Source organism: Aspergillus udagawae, assembly GCF_001078395.1.
Source record: "Aspergillus udagawae IFM 46973 DNA, scaffold_4, whole genome shotgun sequence".
Taxonomy (NCBI): domain Eukaryota; kingdom Fungi; phylum Ascomycota; class Eurotiomycetes; order Eurotiales; family Aspergillaceae; genus Aspergillus; species Aspergillus udagawae.
The window spans coordinates 1,744,879-1,759,579 of NW_025091267.1; the positions used below are offsets into that span (position 1 = coordinate 1,744,879).

General features: G+C 49.8%; 5 protein-coding genes across 5 annotated transcripts; 3 read left to right on the forward strand and 2 right to left on the reverse strand.

Moving 5' to 3' along the window:
• Positions 1-419: 419 nt before the first annotated feature.
• Aud_006006 (acetyl/propionyl/methylcrotonyl-CoA carboxylase subunit alpha) lies at positions 420-2,991 on the forward strand (the record flags this gene model as incomplete). The annotated part of the gene is made up of 5 exons (XM_043290915.1): positions 420-571; positions 624-822; positions 879-976; positions 1,027-2,650; positions 2,926-2,991. The coding sequence occupies 5 exons, from the start codon at positions 420-422 to the stop codon at positions 2,989-2,991; spliced, it is 2,139 nt and encodes a 712-aa protein (XP_043146850.1).
• Positions 2,992-4,843: 1,852 nt separating this feature from the next.
• Positions 4,844-6,119, forward strand: Aud_006007 (putative D-arabinitol dehydrogenase ArbD; the record flags this gene model as incomplete). The annotated part of the gene is made up of 4 exons (XM_043290916.1): positions 4,844-5,258; positions 5,320-5,389; positions 5,455-5,880; positions 5,939-6,119. The coding sequence occupies 4 exons, from the start codon at positions 4,844-4,846 to the stop codon at positions 6,117-6,119; spliced, it is 1,092 nt and encodes a 363-aa protein (XP_043146851.1).
• Positions 6,120-6,794: 675 nt separating this feature from the next.
• On the reverse strand, positions 6,795-9,346 carry lysF (homoaconitase LysF; the record flags this gene model as incomplete). Its single annotated transcript, XM_043290917.1, has 5 exons — positions 6,795-7,183; positions 7,245-7,343; positions 7,396-7,698; positions 7,755-9,291; positions 9,341-9,346. The coding sequence occupies 5 exons, from the start codon at positions 9,344-9,346 to the stop codon at positions 6,795-6,797; spliced, it is 2,334 nt and encodes a 777-aa protein (XP_043146852.1).
• A 1,689-nt stretch (positions 9,347-11,035) lies between these two features.
• Positions 11,036-12,722, forward strand: Aud_006009 (GATA-like domain-containing protein; the record flags this gene model as incomplete). The annotated part of the gene is made up of 4 exons (XM_043290918.1): positions 11,036-11,150; positions 11,213-11,379; positions 11,440-11,932; positions 12,025-12,722. The coding sequence occupies 4 exons, from the start codon at positions 11,036-11,038 to the stop codon at positions 12,720-12,722; spliced, it is 1,473 nt and encodes a 490-aa protein (XP_043146853.1).
• Positions 12,723-13,063: 341 nt separating this feature from the next.
• Aud_006010 (MARVEL domain-containing protein) lies at positions 13,064-13,714 on the reverse strand (the record flags this gene model as incomplete). The annotated part of the gene is made up of 1 exon (XM_043290919.1): positions 13,064-13,714. One exon carries the CDS (start codon positions 13,712-13,714, stop codon positions 13,064-13,066), a length of 651 nt encoding a protein of 216 aa, XP_043146854.1.
• Positions 13,715-14,701: the final 987 nt, after the last annotated feature.

The following is a 14,701-nucleotide window of genomic DNA, read 5'->3' on the forward strand; positions in this document are numbered from 1 at the left end:
AGAGAAAGGAAAAGAGTGGCTTTGCAATCAGGAAGCGCAAACGAGCCGTATATCCCAATTGATCTCAATTATAGCAGAAACGATCCCAAAAGATAAAAAAAAAATTGACGGTGACGTCGTGCCTTGGGGCTGATCGCTGTCTCCCTTCGACTTCCGCCCAGCAGAACTTGCCGAGATGGATTGCAGGGTGGAGTAGGGTCACGTGCATATATTTTCCCCGCAGTTTCGCTTTGCGTCGGCTCAAGGGGGTGATGTTACTGTCATGCTTCGGTAGAACTTGAGCCAGGGCGTTATTTTTCTTAAGACTCCCGGAGAGCTCCTCAAAGCTACTTTCGCTCGTATCTGAACTATGCTGAGAGTTTTGAAGAACCTGCACAGAAATTCAACATAGGGCTGTTTAGCAGCAGCAATTTGTCACTATGGCTCTCTCGTCTCTTCTCCGCATTTCTTCCCGCATGGGCCCGACAGCAGCTCGACGGTCACGAAGAGCAGCGTCCACTGCCGCCAGTACTCATGTGCCACAGAGGAAACTGGACTCCGTTCTTATTGCCAACAGAGGAGAGATAGCATTGTATGATTACGATGGTTTAACGTTTTATTAACATCCACTGACCAGATTATAGACGAGTAGGTCGCACGGCTTCTCAATACGGCATTAAAGTGACAACGCTATACACCGATCCCGACAGACATGCTCAGCATGCGTTGAGCTCACCATTTGCATTTAATCTCGGCTCAGTTTCTGCATATCTCGATGGTGACCGCATCATCGAGATTGCTAAGAGGGAAGGCTGCCAAGCGATACATCCCGGTTACGGTTTTGTAAGTGTCTGCCAACGACTAAACGATCGCTGTACACTTATCACTGTTGTCTGTAGTTGAGTGAAAACTCGGAGTTTGCGCGGAAATGCACAGAAGCTGGTCTAGTCTTCATTGGTCCCCCATGGAAAGCAATCGAGGATATGGGGGACAAGAGGTATGCCGATCACGAAGGTCCATCTTTTACGCCTCGCTAATAGCTTGAAGCCAGTCAAAGAAGATCATGACAGCTGCAGGTGTACCTTGCGTTCCTGGCTATCACGGCTCAAATCAAGATGTGAACTTCCTCGAAGCCGAGGCCGATAAGATCAAATACCCTGTGCTTATTAAAGCAGTCAAAGGTGGCGGCGGGAAAGGGATGCGTATCGCCAGGACTAAAGCCGAATTTCAGGCTCAACTGCAGTCTGCGAAATCAGAAGCTATGAACTCGTTCGGAGACGATCACGTCTTGGTTGAGAAGTACATTACAACACCACGTCACATCGAAGTTCAGGTCTTCGCAGACAAGTACGGGAACTGTGTCGCTCTGGGAGAGAGAGATTGCAGCATACAAAGACGGCATCAGAAGATCCTTGAGGAGTCTCCAGCACCCCATCTACCAGACGCAACCAGAAAGGATATCTGGGCGAAGGCGAGAGCTGCAGCGCTGGCTGTAGGCTACGAGGGTGCTGGTACCGTCGAGTTCATTTTCGACAACGACACTGGCGAATTCTTCTTTATGGAGATGAATACTCGGCTGCAAGTTGAGCATCCCGTTACTGAGATGGTCACCGGTCAGGACCTCGTCCACTGGCAGATCAAAATCGCGGAGGGCGCCCCTCTGCCATTGACTCAGGATCAGGTTGAAGCTGAAATGGCTCACCGCGGACACGCCATCGAGGCTAGAATATATGCAGAAAATCCGGACCAAGGTTTCATCCCGGACTCTGGCACTCTACTGCACGTTCGCACTCCTGCGACGTCAGACGACGTCAGAATAGATGCAGGCTTCGTCGCGGGAGATGAAGTCTCAGCTCACTACGACCCAATGATTGCAAAACTGATCGTTCGCGGTGCCACGCGGCAAGAGGCAATCCGTAAACTAGCAGCCGCCTTGGAAGAATATGAGGTTGCAGGCCCTATCACCAACATCGAGTTCATCAAATCCGTTTGCAGAAGCCCAGATTTCATCAAAGGCGAGGTGGAGACAGGTTACATTGAAAAGCACCGTGATGAATTGTTCATCAAGGACCCGATTGAGGATGAGGTACTTGCACAAGTGGCATTGGCTTGTCTACACCACAACTCCGAATCAGCGACCGGGAAGCAGGCAAACTTTGAAGGGTCCGCTGTCGGATTCAGCCCCAGCTATCAAGTACGAGAGATTACACTAGCAGAACTGACACCGGGACGGAAAGATGGCACCAAATTCAATGTTCGTGTCAAGCAGACCGGCAACAATGTGTTTGATATCGAGGTTGGCAGTCGTGTTTTCGAGCAAGTGACTAGCCATAGCGATCCCGCATCCAAAGTCGTGACATCCTTCTTTCCCCACACTCGACTTGACACGACTGTGGTACAAGATGGGGATTCCGTCGTTGCGTTCCAGCGAGGTACTCAATACCGCCTAACGATCCCACGGGCCAAATGGATGGAAAAAGCATTGGGCATGAAGGATGTCACCAACAGTGTCTTGGCCCCGATGCCCTGCAAGGTGCTGCGCGTGGAGGTCAAGGCAGGCGATGTTGTGGAAAAAGACCAGCCGCTGGTTGTAATTGAGAGTATGAAGATGGAAACAGTAATTCGCAGCCCCCAAAAGGGAACCATCTCCAAAGTGGTACATCAGAAAGGGGTAGGTCACGAGTCTCTTTTTTTGCGCTTTTGTTTTTATTGTCTTTGCCCCCTGCGCATCGTTCCCGTTTATTGATTGGTCACTTGATCGATGGGGCCCTTTGGTTTAGCGCCAAGTCGGACCATCATGGTTGGAGTTTGGAAGCCTTGGAGAGCTGCGACAGAAGCACGGGCCCTCACGTCAAGCTTCGAGAACACCCTCCCTTATGCTTCCAGAACTTCCGCTTTTTGATCTCTCAGCTTCAAGAGTGGTGGATGACTGACGTGTTTTTATAGGATCAATGCAAGAGCGGTACTCCTCTGGTCGAATTCGCAGAGGAAGGTGAAGGGACTTCCAGTTGATGCACAAACCTTCCATTGGAGCTAGGATAGGACCGATCGGGGACGGACATTGTACTGTGTACGTCGATATGTTTTGCCAGATTCCCTTTTGGGCGTAGATATCTGCCTTAGATTCAAATACAGGAGCTGCATATGTTGTAACCTTGGTCATGAGTCGGCATGTCTGCATCAAAAGGATTAGTAAACATCCTACATTTAACTATACGTACTGTTTAAAGACTGCCAATAATAAGGTAGCGAATGGCACAGCTTAAAACCATCACAAAAGTACTAAAAATATGCACAGTTCAGAAAAGTCTTGAGACCACCCTGGCCATTCTGGTGGAGCGAAGGTCGTGGAAGCAAGACAGACCCATGAAAGGAGAGCATGAGGCTCCTGGACATGGGACGTGCGGGGGAGTTTGGGATGTGGTCATTATTTACCGTTCCAGCCGGAGACGAACCTTGTGGAGTAGCAGATCCACTACTGGGCACTACTCCACTTCCCCCAAGTCCTTAGTTTGAATGATGCCACAGATTGGACAGGATTCTTCCTGGTAACAGCAGACCACACCGTGCTCCTAAGTGCACTCAATCCCTCTTGTGCTATGGAGTACAGTGCTTAGACTTGGTCGCGACAGGACCAGCTAAGATGTGACAAATACATTAGTGATCTCCTCCTCGCCTTTGATGCACATTTGCATATAATTAACAGGAGGCAAGTACCAGTGACCGAGTACATGCAGGCTGCAGCGGTTAGCTTGCCATAAAATGGATGCTGGCATTGGCACGCATGCAGGATATTCAAAATTGAAGCACTCGAAGTAAGTTTTTACTTTTTCTTGATAAGGAGAGGTCGTGATAAATATCGAATGAAATGTTTCTGATGATAAACATCGACATAATGGTTGACTCGGTGGCGTGCATGATCAATCCTTGTCTGCTACTCACTCCGTCAACAGACTTAACAGTATTGTTGAATTGAGTTTTGACAATATTACTGCAACTACTACTTGGTTACTATTATAGAATTAGCGATTATTGGAGGTACTTCCGACATCTCTCCTACTTCTGATGGCCAACATTATTTGGGTACGACTTGTTCTCCTTCACAAGCACACGAGGGCAAGGGGTAGATAGAGGACACATCCAGATACTCCTTAGAAATGCCAATGCCAGTGAGAACATAAAAGAATAGAAAGATAAAAATGAAAATAAAAGCAACCAATACCGGAAGATGGATAATGGACAGAATCTTCTACTAGCTGGTGAAACCTCGCGAGGATCGAGGGACCGTGTTGGAGTCACGCGGAAAGAAAATGGGCAGCGCGGCGACGAAGCCGGGATGCCTAACGGGCCAGTGGCTTGGAAATCTGGTAGAACACCCCACTGCATGGCAGATCTTGGTCCAGATCGCTGCATGGCGGTTGGGGTCTGGCCCATGGTTTTCCTCCATCACCGCCGCCTGACATCGCCCAGGAATACATAAACAAGAACTTTTTTATAGAAAACATTGCCAGAAAAAGAAACCTACGAATGGGAAATTTTGACCTGAATCATACCCCCGGTCATCCGGGTCACGCCTGCAATTCCTTCTGTCTGACTTGTCTGTTCCATCGGATATCCCGTTGCGGAGTTCCATTCCATGTACTTATTTCACCGCAATTGATCCAGCTCTTCTCTTGTATATATACACAGCATCAGTAATTAGATGCCTTTAATTGATACTTGTACTTTTTTTTCGCCTAGAGTACTTATTCGGACTTTCCCTCTCTTTCCCTCAAGCCTCTTTTACCTTTGTTTACTGTCTCCCCTCCTGGAGATAGCATCGCGCTAAGGACAATCTTTTATCCACATATCTCTCGCATATACGATGTACAAACCTACTGTCGGTCGTCTGGCCAGGAAAGCTCTCAGTCAGACTCCTCGCCCTGCTGCATTCGCTGCTCCTCCCCGGCCTTCCGCCTCTAAGACTTTCTTCCGACCTCTCTCGTACACAATTTCTCGCGCGAAAGATGCAAAGAAGGATTCGGAAGATTCCGCTGAAGTGGAAGGGCGATTCGCGCGTACTGATGAGAGCGTCGTAATTGAATACCCCGCCGATGCGGACATGCCTCGTACTCCGATCGTCCAGGGCCGTGGAGGAATGCACTTCAAGCGCACCCTTGCCCAATTCTCCCTAGAAAACAAGGTCAGCTTGGTGACAGGAGGAGCCCGCGGTCTTGGTCTGGTCATGTCTCAGGCACTTGTTGCGTCCGGCTCTGATTTGGCCATTGTTGATTTAAACCGTAAGTTTCAGACCATTAGTTGCATCGGATGGTTTCCAGAATCACAGCTAATGCGCCACAGGAAAGGAAGCTGAAGAGCAGGCTCAGAAGCTCGTCGAACAGTTCAAGAAGGAAAATCCTGGCTTGGAACAGTAAGTCAATTGGCGGTTCTCAGGCTTTTTGCCAGTTCCTGACGACATTTCTTCCCTATATCTAGAATGCCCAACGTTACGGCTCACTACGCCGATGTGGCCAATCCTGACTCTGTAAATAACGCAATTGCGGAAGTTATCTCGAAGCACGGCCGCATCGATCACTTGGTCACTTCCGCTGGTTTTACTGAAAACTTTGATGCCATCTCCTACCCTTACGACCGCATGCAAAAGCTCTGGGGTGTCAACGTTGATGGTACATACTTGTTTGCAATTGGTGTTGCAAAGCATCTCATGGAACGCAAGGCTCCGGGCAGCATGGTCATGATTGGAAGCATGTCTGGTGCCATTGTCAACGTTCCTCAACCCCAGGCTCCTTACAATGCCGCCAAGGCTGCCGTCCGTCATCTGGCCGCTTCTCTTGCTGTGGAATGGGCCGCTCATAACATTCGAGTTAACTGCATCAGTCCTGGATACATGCTAACTGCTCTGTAAGCCACCGTCTCCCACTTCCTACTCTGAGCGACAGGCTGACGTCAACCTCTATAGGACCCGCAAAATTCTCGATGAAAGGCCCGATCTGAGAGACAAATGGACTTCTCTCATTCCTGTCGGGAAGATGGGCACTCCCGAAGACCTGATGGGCGCCGTGACATTCCTGCTCAGTGACGCATCCAAGTACATTACTGGTGCGGATCTCCGTGTTGATGGTGGATACACTTTGACCTAATCTGGACGTGTGACTTGTCTTAATTTCGATGCTCTATTTTTTGCAGTTCTTCACGAAGCGATGTATGGGATTTTTGGATGCGCTATAGACCGTTCTGATGTGATTTGTTCCTTTCGGTAGTGAGCTGCCACTAAATATCTCATCCGGTTGTATTACGCGACTTTGGATTGTCTTCTCGGGAGGGAGTACTTTTCAAGCGCAAAATCGTCATTTGTTATTGCTTTACCTGGGAACAAAATCATTGTCTGGTTTTTCTTTTTCTTCCGCATACAATAGACTTGTCAATTGTGTTTTGTTCTGCGATGAAAGGGATCCTCCCATCATGTCATGTCTCAACTACCGAGCCATTCAGCTATACTCCAAAGCGGATCGTTCTCCATATCAGTGGAAATATCATCAGGGGTAGTACGGGGCATGAAATTGGTTCGGTCCAGCCAATTGTACAGGAAGCACCTTTAGTTAGCGGTACTACTTACCATAACTGTTCAAGGGCATAAAAAAAAGTATCTATTCGGATTGAAAAATTCTCCGCCGGCTATTCTAACATCTAAGGGATATCATATCATCCAGACTATCTCCAGGTCCAAGTCCAAGCTCGACACGCAATGCACCCAGGGAAAGGGGGGGAAAGGGAACTTTTACACTGACGGAAAAAAAAAAAGTACATGGGCACGATCAAGCCTTGCTAATCTCCTTCTTCACCCACTTCTCCAATCCGCCCTGGGCAATGATGTCTTGCAGGTTTGGAGGGAAAGCAGGTACGCTCTGGCTCCAGGTTTCACCGCCCGGGCCTTCCTGGACGGTGACCTGGGAGGTGCGCACGTTCCAGCTGAAGGTCCATCCCGTGCGACGGGTTGGTTGCTTTTCGCTGCCAAAGGCTTCGCGCAGGCGCTCCACGAGGCGGGGTATCTCGAGGAGAGGTAGGGCGTTGTTGACGGCGTTGCGGCTGAAGGTGTTGCCGATGCTGCCGGCGACGACGAGGGGGAGTTGCTTGGCGAGGATGGAGGTGGCGGCTTGCTCGCGGGAGGAGCCGCAGCCGAAGTTGAAGCCGGAGACGAAGATGTCTGTTTATTCGTGTTAGACTCTGGGGGATGAAGAGGTGACAAGAAAGGGAAGGTAACAAACCTCCTGCGCGGGCGATGCCGCTGAAGGCAGGATCGTAGTTCTCCATGCAGACCTGCGCCATCTTCTCCTTGGTGACATCGTCCTGGTATGTGTATTTGCCTGTGATGTTCGTTAGCGCAAACAGCGTGATTGTCTGTCTGAGGAGGCTTACCAGGGTAGATGCCATCAGTGCTGATGTTGTCTGCATCAAGGAAGAGGATTTCACCTTCAACCTTCTCGGGGAAGCCGGGAACGATGTCGACCTCGGTGGAACCGGAGCCAGTCGACTCTTCCGGCATCACGGCCTTGCTCGACGACTCGATTATGCTATCCAGCTGTCCAATGAACTTCTCCATTGCTTCCAAAGTCGTGTCGATGCGAGTACCGGACTCGACCACTTCGCCTTCACCGATGGAAACGCCGGCCCAGTCTTCAGGACGCTTGTAGATGCTGGGTCCGCTAATAGCACCGTTCACTAGCCAGAGTTAGCGGTTTTTTACAGGTAAGGTACACCAATAGGGAGAGACATACGTGCACTGGCCGCGACAACCTCAGGACTGGCAAGATAGGCCTTGGCATCAGGCGAACCCATGCGGCCCTTGAAGTTTCGGTTACTGGCCGAGATTCCAACTTCACCCTCCTTGAGGAGACCGGCACCGAGACCAATACAGACAGCGCAACCCGCTGGCAGAGGGATGGCGCCGGCGTCCATCAGAGCTTGCCAGTCACCTGCCACCTCTGCAATCTTCTGTTCAGCCTTGGAAGCCGCCGCAACGTAGAACTCGACGCCGTCCGCGACCTTCACAGGCCCACCCGTCCTGGCAACAGCGTCCTTGAACACCTTGGCCGCGGCGGCAATATCCGATGCTCTCGAGTTAGTGCAGGATACCAAGTAGGCTTTGTCGATCTTCAGCTTCTGTTTCTCCAGTTCGTCAATCGGGGTGGCAACCTTGACGGAGTTCGGTCCGGAAACGTAGGGCGAGAGGGTCGACAGATCCAGGTATAGGTATTTGGCGTACTTGGCACCACGGTCAGCGACGGTGGGGTTGGCGAACAACTCGTTGATACGCTCCTCGGCAAATCGGCGCGCCGTCTCTGTGCGTGATGCGGTAGCGGCCTTGTGTCTCAGCCACTGCTCCAAGGTCGAGTCGATGGGGAACAGTCCGGTCAGAGCGCCCCATTCGGTGGTCATATTGGCGATGGTCAGACGGGTGTCGACAGAGAGACTCTTCATGGTCTCCTCCGAGCCAGTGAACTCAATCGCGTAATTGAGAACCTCGTCTTTGTTGAAGAGACCTGACAAAGCAACAATGACGTCCTTTCCGGTGACACCCTCAGGGAGGGTGCCGGTGAACTGCACTTTTGCGATAGGGGGGACCTTCCACCAGGTACGGCCGGTAGCCCAGATGGTCGCGGCATCGGTACGAACCATGGGAGTGCCCAGACAACCAACTCCGCCGTACATGTTGGAGTGACTGTCACTCGCCACAGTGACGGTGCCGGGGAAGGCATATCCCTCCTCAATCATGATCTGATGGCCGACACCGTGGCCTGCTGGGTAGAAGTCGATACCATGCTGGTTGGCAAACTTCTCAATCGATTCGTATTTCTTCAGGTTCTTCTCGCTCTTGTTCTGAACATCGTGGTCCAGGGTCATGACAATCTGGTTGGGGTTGTGGACCTTGGATGCGCCAATTGCCATAAACTTGAGCGCGGTCGGCCATGAGTTGTCATGGGTCATGCAACGATGGGGGCTCAGCATCACATAGTCTCCAGCCTTGACGTATTGGCCTTCGGCGAGACCCAGGGAATATGCCTGTACGATCTTCTCGGTAAGGGTCTGGGGAACGCTGGGGGCGGCATCGGGGGCGAGCCAACTCGACGGCGAAGGAGAGGTTTGTGTGGCCGGGGAGGATGCCTCAGCGTAATTGCGAAGGGAGGTAGTGGCAAAGGATCGAGGACGACATAGAGACAGAGAGGTAGAGGAGGTTGATAATGGGATCAAGGGTCGACCGATAACGGGGGCTCGCGATGCTCTGCACCGAAGCAGCAAAGATCCGGTGCGTTTCTTCAGAAGTCAGCCATTGAACAGTAGTATGGAATAATGGAGAACATACAAACATTGTATGCTATATTTAAGAACACAATGCAAATTGACTAAGAAAAACAAAAGAGGGTATCAAAGAAATACCAAAGCGAACAAGAACCCCAGAAGGGAAAAATTGAGTCACGACCAGAAAATCGGCAATTACTCGGTATCACACCCGATGCCGGACGCAGCGTCCGGGGTATCTTAATAATCAGCGCTCACTGGTTCGTCCGTCTCGACATCTGGGTCTGGGTGCCTGGGTGCCTGGGTGCCTGATTTTTTGGCGCCTCAGGTATCCACGATAGGCAGCCTGTGCCCTACAGTTATCAAAGTCCAGCTCCATAAGATATTCATCAACGCTAATCGATGAGACATTAGGTACAAGACTGTTCTCAGATAATATTTAGATGATTCTAAGTGTGTTTCAAACCGACTGAAATATATATAGAGTCACTCATCCTGTCACAATCCGGCTAGTCTGCTATCTACGAGATTGGTCAAAAAGATACATGATCAATTATCATGCACTTGGCTGATTCTTAGTTTGATTCTATATCCAATTATAAAATCTGATAGTCTACCTAATATAAGTAGATACCTACTGCCCTCCTCGAATCATCGTCCAGTCTTCTAGAATGTTTCCTTCCTGGTGGACCGTTGCCGTCCTTTTTCCATCCTCATTCGCCTCACCATCATTGTCTCATGATCAAACTCTAGGTAACTCTTGTTCTTTACTTTTCTTCTAAAATCAAGGATCCAGATATCACGTTGGCAAAAGACCAACAATGGATGGATCTCTATCCGGGCCGCTCCAAATCCCTCGGAAGGTAAAAACCAGAAACTTTCTTTGAGATGGCGCAGGTCAATGACATTACTTGACGCTGTTTTGTGTTAATCACTGGTTAATCATGATCACCAACACTACTTTTCTACCACTCCAGTCAAGTTCATGTACTTCAGCATCTAAATAATATGGTTAGGCCTGTTTGAATCCCTCTCTTTTTATATCTGCCCATTTCTCGTCCTCTCTTGTAGGATCTCATGAACCCATACCGATCCTAGCCATATTTCTCTCACTGTTTTATCAGCATATTCCATAGTACTTGTTCTGGCCCACGTTTACTCTGTATCTCCTCATCCCGGTTCTTTCTGCCTTTTTTGCCCTTCCCCAGAGAATGGCACTCGTTGTGTTCCTGTATGTAGTTCAAAACAACTAATCCTGGCAGCACTGTCTCGCATTGTAGGCCTAGGTGTGAGGAAACTTACAGATATACAAACAGAATCCAACCCTACCTCTTCTTAGGAACACTCTGCAGCAATTTACCCATGCTTTTTTTGTTGAGTCCTCGGTGCCTGACTCTCATATGAGAGCTGCGGACGGCTGTTTGTACTTGTTTCTGAGTCCTGTACTATTAACTGATCCTCACCTCACCTCAGATCTTCAACTCCCTGCCACCTCTTGTGTTTGTTTACCTCAGAACTGTCTGCTTTGTTCATGTTGGAATCACAGCCAGGCCTGACATCCCAACCTTCTCGCGATGTCTTGTTTACATACGTGAATATTCATATTCGTCTTGGTTCTGTGGGCTTCGAGATAACAGTCTGATATCATCATACACAACTTGTCCAACGATTCTTCCAACTGTTTCAGACCATGAGCAGGCTCAGATAAATCTCTCTCTTCGACTACTCTACTTCTACCCATTCCCCCTCACACAGTACCATGTCCCATATGGAGGAACTTCCTGAAGGCTTGCTTTCGACTGCAAAGACTCTCCCGTCGTCGTTTGATGATTCGATGCCAGTGCATGTTCAGGACATTACGCACTTATGGAAAGGTACCTTTTCTTGCTCCTTAAGATCGCGCCTTTGACTCAAAGTGACTGAGCTATATGATCAGCCTACAATGTCAAGCCCTCAGCGCTCGAAGGCATCATTGGATACAGATTGGAGAACTTCTTTTGGCGGATTTGGAGCAATGAGTGCCTTCGCATCTCTCTTCCCGGCGCGACTGTGGCCAAGTTGTTTATGCGCATCTCTGAGTCTACCACTTCAAAAGTGAGCGAGGTACATGGCCATCTTCGAGTGATTTGTGTCGTTATTGGTCTCCCCACTAACTTGAGATAGGTCTCATCGGACATAAATCCATCTCTGAGGAAGAACAAGAGCGAGGGGAAGTTGCCAGACCGTCTCAACAACCAAGTAGCTCATAGAGGGCCACTGCATTCCATTTTGAAGAAACCCAATGCCGCACCGAAAGAAACACATAAAACGACCCGTTGGCTCATAACAGACGACAATGATAATAACAACAGTACTTGCGAAGCAGTGAGCTCAGCGACTACTATCACTCCTGCGACAGATGTATCTACTAGTCGCCACAGTCACAAGAAGACGCAATTTGTCGCGAGTAAGACAGCAAAGGGCTCGAAGCGGCGACCCGTCATCCTTCGTCGCAAGTCCTCCCAGTCAACCTCTGGTTTCAAGTCCACTCGGACTCAAAGCCCGCAGCGTGGATCATTCATAAAAAGAGCAGAGAAGACAGAGGAATATGTCGAGCCCGAGGTACACTTGCCGGATTGGCGAGAAGTGACTCGCAGCCCGTCTCCGGAACTGAAAGGTAAGCCCTCTATTCGGGCCATATGCCTATCTGGGGATGCCTCGAGCACCGTATGTTGAACCATCGCGTCGACCTCTAATGGACGCTCACAGAGGCAATACCACTACCGAAACACATTGAAGAAATCATGCCAGCGGAACAGCCTGAGCTGCCACCGACTTTTCTGGCCAATCTGAAAGTTCTTCTCAAGCTCAGGCCGCGAACAGCGAGCTACAAAACCGCGCCTCTCACCATGGGCTTCCGGTCACAGATTCCCAACAAGTTCCGCGACATTCGCTACCTGTATATTGAATATTACAAGCCACCACCCCGAGCCATCGTTCATGCAGAGTTCCGAGCTCTCTTCCAGAAGCGAATGTGGGAGGAACAGATCTTTTTGGCCTCCTTCTTCGATAAAAAAGAATTGCAACAGGGGCAGGAATCCTTCGGTAGCGAGGGAACCAGTCTTAGTACGACATTTGAGTCGTCAACCTTCAGCAATTCGAACGGCAATGCTTCAACAGCGCCCACTTCCGTCGATGTCTCGATGACAAGCGAGTACAACGCCAACGCGGCAGAGTCAGATGACGGCTTCCTCACCGGCACGGGAGAAATACCCCGGTCTTTCTTCCATTATACGCCCTCGCCACTACCACGGCTGGAGAGCCTGCTTGGTATGGAGATTGAAGAGCGCCGCAGGAACGGCACGCTCGTATACGAAGAGATTGATCCGGAGGACGAGAATCTGGGACCAGTAAAGTTGCCTCGGTGTTATTATGACACGCTCAGTGAATGGGACTATCACGACTAACATCTTCGCTTGCTTGTACTCTATTCTAACGGCCTGGAACTATGTATTGATGACCACACGAATTGCTTACTAGCCTGGCGTTCCTGTTCTCGGGCTGTGGAGACTCATGGATTGGGCATCTGGAGGACTGCAGTTGACTCGAAGAGTTGGGTGTTTTGTGTCAGTGTATTCAGGATATGATTGTCTCCATCTATGAAGTTATCGCCTGTATATCTTCACATTCTTCATCGTCCACACCTTGAGATCGACCACCTTTCTTCATTAATATGCAGCAAGCAACAGTTCCCTAACACGTCCAATACAACCAGCAGCCTCACCCCAAAACTAGCTACTCAACCCATCTAAGGACCAGCCTTCTCAACATCCTCCAATTCCCTCTCCCCTCCCTCCTGTCCCCCCTTCACCCCCCTCCACCACCTCAAGCCAACCCACCCCATGGTACCCACCCACAACCCCAAATTCACCAGATCCACCCAGACCGCATGCCTCATCCGCGTCACCTTATCACCCTCACTATAATCCCCAATATACATCTTCCCAAAAATCCCAAACAGGGTCAACCAAAGCACACAGAGCACGCTCTCCCAGATAAACAGCGGGAGCTGCAGTCTCACCCGCCGCGCCACCGGTGTCCGCCCTTTCATCAAAAACGGCAAGACGAGGTAGACGGCTGCTGTCACGGTGGCCAGGAGCGCGGTGACGACCGCATACACCCATTTCGCGGCCTTCCCTGCCCCGTGGAGATCCTGCCCGTAGAGGCCTATAACTGTGAGGCCGAAGACAAACTGGATGAAACGGAGGATGGTCTCGAGGAGAGTGATAAGGGGATTCCGGGCGGCAGTGGAATCGGCGGGGAAAGGCATGTTGGTGTTGCGGTCGAGGTTGATGCCTTCGGACTCGGTTGTGGTGGTGTCGCAGGCGTTCTTCTTGGCCTTGTGCTTTTTGGCTTCTTTGACGCCGATGCGGAGGAGCTTGAAGGCGAGGAACCACATTAGAATTCTGTGGATCTAAGTTGTGGTGTCAAGTGAGGTTGCTATGTGTCGGCTGTGGGTGTGGTATGTAGGCGTGGTTGAAGGTGCAGGAAAGGTATAATCGCGATTGAGCCAAGTGAAAGTCTTCTTGACAGTATATTGCGTCCAGCGCAAAGAGTAGATGTGACAGAGTATTTCAAGGTCTCTCAGAGTCCCCTGGAAGCCGACTTCGTAGAGCAAAGACTGTTATGCCACAACCGGACAATGAATGAAACCCTAGTCTAGCAACGCCTCAACAATTTCCAACGACAAAGAACAAAGAGACGATCAATGAAGTGTGATCAAAAGGGAAAAAAAAAAAAAGGAAGTAGAAAGAGTGTTGTGTGAATGCCACTTGTTATTCATCTTGTCCTGGTACTGAGTCTTTGGTCTTTATATACTTATTGGACACAGTTCTGATACAGACTCTCTTTCAGAGCCGACACAATATGCTCTTTGTCGTTCCAACCATTTCTCCCAAGTCTTTCTTCTCATCCATCGGATCGACCTTGCTGGAGCTGTCCTGAAACAGACTGCTCTGTAGCATGACAGCGCCTGGCTTTTTTGCTTCGCGCGCGGCTAAGCTGGTTCCAGGCCTCAAGCATTCCCATGCGATAAACGACAGTAAGCCGTTGTTTCAGACGCTGGATAGACAGAATTCTCTTATTGGATGACGCTGCAAGATTAAGATCTATGTCAAACTGGGCGGCTGTAGTGGCAGCGATCTGCTAAATTCAGCTCGTGTCATCGGAAGCGCCAAACTGCATTGACTGGTTGACAGTTTCTGCTTAAATCTATTTATGGCTCTGCGCAAACTTTTTTTTCATAGATGGAAACACGATCAGACATCTTGGACCATCCAGGCAAGATGTGATCCCTTATGGGCCTTGTCCAATCGAGTAACTAATCAACCCCAAACGATATTCACATTGCTACTCTGACACTGATCGACTGATCATTCTGCTCTAA